Source organism: Zingiber officinale, chromosome 9B (assembly GCF_018446385.1).
Source record: "Zingiber officinale cultivar Zhangliang chromosome 9B, Zo_v1.1, whole genome shotgun sequence".
Taxonomy (NCBI): Eukaryota; Viridiplantae; Streptophyta; class Magnoliopsida; order Zingiberales; family Zingiberaceae; genus Zingiber; species Zingiber officinale.
The window spans coordinates 55,221,330-55,226,718 of record NC_056003.1 but is presented as its reverse complement, the minus strand read 5'-3'; the positions used below and the strand labels follow the sequence as shown (position 1 = coordinate 55,226,718).

Sequence of the window (5,389 nt, the reverse complement as noted above, 5' to 3'; positions counted from 1 at the left end):
TATTAAAGATAGAAGGACTGAGTCATACAAGATAATATACACAGAAAGGTTAGGTCGGATCTTGACATTCTCGTCACTTGGGTAATAATGATGTATTTCTAGATGTCACTCATTGCTTATGTATCTAAAATAGTTTTAGATACATTGATAATGTTATGAGAGCTTATTGGGTCTCATACAAAGAACATACTGATTTAGAGATGGGTATATTTTAGTTTGACTAAAATATGATGGACCCTAAGGCTATTGGATTAAATCTAATACGAGTTAGACTCATTGAGTTAGACTCAAATAAATCTAATCATTGGATTATTGAATTGAGTCTAATATAAATCAGAGTCATTGGATTAGACTCAATCACTTAAGAAGGTTAATGTCCATTAATAGAGATCATGGATCATTAATCAAAGGAAGACCAAGAGACAAAAGACCTTTGGTATTCTTGGATGAGTACAAAAGTATATTTGATTCATTTTCATGAGTGACTTGGGCTTCTTGCTTGTCTTCTCCTTCTTCTTCCTACTTGGTTGAGACCTCCTTTGTTGGTTGCTAGCACAACCTTAGGTGGTTCTTCTTCTCCAAGTTTGTGAGTTCATGAGACGGACAGAATGTATTCGTGAGGATATCGAAAGAGGCACGAACACTTGATCATGCTATCCACCGAAGATAAAGTTACTGTCGAAAGTTTGTGTTTATGTAACAAAGGTAGAACTCTCAATTCAACTAGTATACGGTTTCCTACGCATGGATCTTTTAGAAAGGATCTTGTTGTTTATTCCACTGTTCTTGTATTGTTTTGCGCTCAAGATCCTAACATGAACGTGATCATATTAATTTCCCACTATGATTTAAGTTAGCTAGGGCATAATATATGTATAAGTGTGTAGGTTTGTCATGTTGATTCAATTTAGAGAATACACCTGGAGCTTGGTGAGCTCGTAGATTTGATGGGATCAAGTTGAGATGAACTTCAATATACTTTAGAGAGAGAAGCTCAGATTGAGTTGTTGCACTTGGAGCTTGGTGGGCTCAAGAGATGGAGGCTTAGATCATGTTACTACATAGGGAAGAACTCGGTGGAAGCAAAAGATGGAGTCTTAATCTGTTGGTGCAATCATGCCCTAAGTGATTGAGTTTGATCATTAATTTTGATGTTTAAGTAAAGAATTTAAGGTAAGCCTTGAATTTGTATTTCATAAGTGTGTTAAATTGTGTAGGAACTTGGTAAATGCACATAGAACTTATGGAGTTAGTGACTCAACGTGATCAAGTGTGGATGATGACTTGGCTCAACCAAGGTAATATGCTCAATGGTTTGGAGGTCAATCTGACTTCATAAAAGGTTGCATGAGGTATTTGAGAGATTATACGATGAGAAACATTGAGATTGTGTTGGAGCAGGTCATGGAGCTTCATTTGGCATAACTTATAAGTTAGTTTACTCAGTGGCTTGAGATATGCTAGAGATTTAAGAAGGATAGTATAAGACGTTTGAGGGACCATAGGACTAGGAATATTGTGTTGGATCAAGATGCACGTGAGAGGGGGGGGGGGTGAATCACATGATTTTAAAAAATTTATCTTTTTATTTTTAAAAATAAGAGTACACAGTGGAAAAAGAAATAGACAGAAATACACAAAGACATGAATATAAGGATTTACATGGTTCGGAACCTTCGGCGATTCCTACTCCAAGACCGAGGCCTCGTAGACCTATTGATAAGTAATCCACTGAATGCCTCTTCTGGAACCTCCGGAAGAGGGAATTGAGTACAAAAGAGTCAGAGAAGTGTAACACACTACACTTCCCCATTTGCAGAAATTAAGTACAATAATTAATTCATTACCAAACAGAGGCTTCTTGATGGTAGTCGGGCATAGCAGAGTCATAGCAAAGTAGCAACAGCAAGCCAGAGTAGTCAGAAAGTCGTTCAGATGTGTAGAAGCTCGTATAGAAGTTAATGATGAAGCCTTGGGTGAAACATTCTTTTATTGAGCATGGAAGACACCTTCCATAGCTTTGAAGGCACCTCTTGTAGGGTTAAAAATAATTTAGATATCTCTATAATGGTATGATATTGTCCACTTTGGGCTTAAGCCCTCATAGTTTTGCTCTTGGGCTCTACCCAAAAGGCCTCATGTCAATGAAGATATCTTTCTCTTATAAACCCATGATCTTTCTCATGTGTTTTCAATGTGGGACTATGTTTGTAACCTTACAACTCCAACAATCCCCCCTTCCCCTCAAACAAAGGACCACAGGCTTTCCACGTCCGATCCTCGACCCACTAGGTCTTTCTGCCCCTCGGTCCACCTGACCTACTAGGACTTCCTGCCTTGTGTCTGGTCCTCTTGATCTGAACATAGGAGCTCCTACTTTTTTTGTTCGACACTACAACAAAAACTGCAAATGACAACGGATATTATCCGTTGTCGTAGGGTCAAAAATCCGTTGTAACTGAGGGCGTTGTAGAATGTATTGTCCTACGACAACGATTTTGAATCCGTTGTCTTTGTAGACATTTGACAACGGTTTTTATCCGTTGTTGTTTATATGCTCAAAATTTGTTTATGAAGGATATGACAACGTTTTAAAACCGTTGTGGTAGATAATTTCAACAACAAATATAAACCGTTGTGGTAGACCCTTTTTACAACAGATATAAACTGTTGTGGTAGATAATATTTACTCGTTTTGTATTTTACAATAGTTATAAACTGTTGTAATATAATTTTAATATGCTTTTACAACTGATAAAACCGTTGTCTTTTATCACTTTTCACAAAAAAAAAAAAAAACCATTGTGGTTTACGTATTTTTTACAACGTTTCTAACCGTTGTCTTTAATGTTCATGTTGTAACGTGATAATACCAAACAATAATTATATTTTTAATATAAGCAAACCACCAATACAAAACATACAAAATGAGTTGTATTCATCAAATTTAGTAGTATCAAACCATAAATCACATGTTTTCCATTACTGTTCTTCATATGACTTTTACACATTAGCAAGGCAATTTATAACCTAACAAAGCTCACTCCTTGCATCCAAAATCTCAAGCCTCACGAATTGCCCGAGTTACATCCTGCAAGAGAAAAATTAAACAAAACTTATCAAAGAAAAATATAAAATATAAGAAAAAAGATAATTGTAGTAAGTACTGCTTGAACTATAACTATAGAATAAACATTTCGCATAGCTCTAATACCTGGACATGAGAGAAGGATTTCTAGAATTCCAAGGCAACACTCAATGTCTACAAAACGGAAGAGAAAATTCTACATAAAATCTACATAAAATATAAAGCAATTCCAGGACAACACTCAATTCCTGTGGAATAACCGAAAAGTGAATCCAAGAGCAAGGCAGTTCAGCATAGCATCAAGGGAAAACAGCATGGTTCCTTGGTTTAAACAAGTTCAAATGGAGCAGAAGTCTCGAATTGGATTAGTCATTTGAGGATAAGTGTCTATACATCACTAAAACTAGTAGTACGATGTCACCAAGAACACTTATGAGAAACCGGGATGAACTAGATAAGGATTTAGATATTTGGCCTTAGCATCACCAAATAGCTGCATTGAAGCTTCGAGACTCATCGTTGTAAGATAGTTACATCCTAGTGAAAACTGTAAGATGATAGTTCTCAGAGCCATAAGACTTGTGCTAGAATCATGGACTAGATGGCAGTAAGGCAGATGCCATAGTCCAATAAGCTTCCTAAAACAAACAATAACATGCGAAATGAAGCATTCATAAACAAAAATAGAACAAAAAGTATGCACATTAAAGCACCTGAATGGCTTGCATACGGTCTGTTGTGACCTCATCTGCAAATAGATCAAGAGCTTTCCCATTCTTTTTGAGTGTAATGAATCCCATTTTATCTTTGAGAGAGAAAGACCTTTCATTTGAAGGACTACAAGGAATTGTTTCAACAAAATGAATGATTGATCGTGAATGCCATATAAACACAAAAGTGTGCAAGAAACAATTTTAACAGGAGTCACTACATGTAAGAAAGTTTGATATTGAGGTGAAAGACTTACAATTGGTAAAATTTGTTTGCCATCATGTCATGAATGTTTCTTATAAACTGCACAAGAGAGATAGATTATTCACATTACTTGCATCTTGTGTACTGAATTATAGTAAAACAACAGAACAAAGGACAATGAACATTATAATCATTTCAAAAAATTTATGGGATATAAACTAGACTTCGCATTTTTTAAACTAGTTAATCATATGACACTTATGCAAGTAATATACATGATTAAACTTACACCACAACGATGTTGGAAAAAAAAGCAGTACATCTTCTACCTTCAATGTCATGTATGCATCTTCCATGGCACGTCGTCTAAATATGAAGTCAGCTCGTCGTAAGTCGGCCTGGTCAAACTCAAAATGTTTTGAAGGAAATTATACAGTTATAATTAGATGTAAAATAAATATATCAAAAGACACTTTAACAGGGTTGTTATGGTCATCAATAACAACTTCCACAAACTCCATAGTCACACAGTCATGTAATTTCTTCCATTAACTCATAAAAGAAACTATAATCCACACTTGATATCCAATATACACATAATATTATGGACAATAATTAACTTGCAATATTATGAGAAAACAAGCAGAATATTAGCTCAGCAACCAAAACTAAACTATTTCATATATTCCTTGGACGCAATCTACAATGGAGTATGTAGCACATTTCAACAAACACTTTGGTAGCTTGTTAAAGTTTTATTCAGTAACCATTCCTCCAAAAAAAATTTAAAATTATAAAGGCTGGTCATCAGTTTTTTTTTTTTTTGCCTACATGTTGTGTTTTCCCTCCCTCTTCCACTCTGATTTAATACCCTTCCATTCCTCACATTTAAAAAAGATTTCAAATGACTGTGAAATACATCTACCCTATCAAGTTTGGTTCAAAACACTTGCCAGATGATTGCTTCATTCTTATGAAGCCACTGTAGTTTCATTCTGAATGGAATTTCCTTTTAGATTGAGAAATAATACAATAATCTTCATTCCAGAATATTGAATATAGAGGATCTTCTTTACAACTCAAAATAAAATTTGATGATGGTTTTTCTAAATAAATAATTAAGGAAAAAGTAGAAAATCATGACTAAATAAACTGAATAATTGCTGTTAAATACTACAGAAAAAGAGAAACCTCTAAGGCCCCATCACTCCAATGCTGATCTGCTACTCTCTTCAGATCAGATTGAGCCCTGTCCTTCAAGATATGCATGAATAAATCAAGCCATGCAGATAAAAAAGAGATTTTTGGCTAAAATTGGAAAAGCTAAGCTAGAAAACATACAGTGGCTAAATGCTTCAACCGAGCAGCCTTTTCCTTAACACCAAG

General features: G+C 35.1%; 1 protein-coding gene across 1 annotated transcript; it reads right to left on the bottom strand.

Annotated features, from left to right (window-relative positions):
* Positions 1-3,646: 3,646 nt before the first annotated feature.
* On the bottom strand, positions 3,647-4,336 carry LOC122025286 (senescence-associated protein OSA15, chloroplastic-like). Its single transcript, XM_042584065.1, has 4 exons — positions 4,293-4,336; positions 4,056-4,102; positions 3,802-3,925; positions 3,647-3,726 (listed from the first exon to the last, which is right to left on the bottom strand). The coding sequence occupies exons 1-4, from the start codon at positions 4,323-4,325 to the stop codon at positions 3,679-3,681; spliced, it is 252 nt and encodes an 83-aa protein (XP_042439999.1). The 5' UTR covers positions 4,326-4,336; the 3' UTR covers positions 3,647-3,678.
* Positions 4,337-5,389: the final 1,053 nt, after the last annotated feature.

Excerpts from the sequence above, each read along its gene's own strand:
- LOC122025286 (XM_042584065.1), bottom strand. The coding sequence starts at position 4,325 with ATGTACTGCTTTTTTTTCCAACATCGTTGTGGT. Across the intron at positions 4,103-4,292 it reads TTTTCCAACATCGTTGTGGT|TTTATAAGAAACATTCATGA; the intron begins GTAAGTTTAATC and ends TCTCTTGTGCAG. Across the intron at positions 3,727-3,801 it reads ACCGTATGCAAGCCATTCAG|GAAGCTTATTGGACTATGGC; the intron begins GTGCTTTAATGT and ends TGTTTGTTTTAG.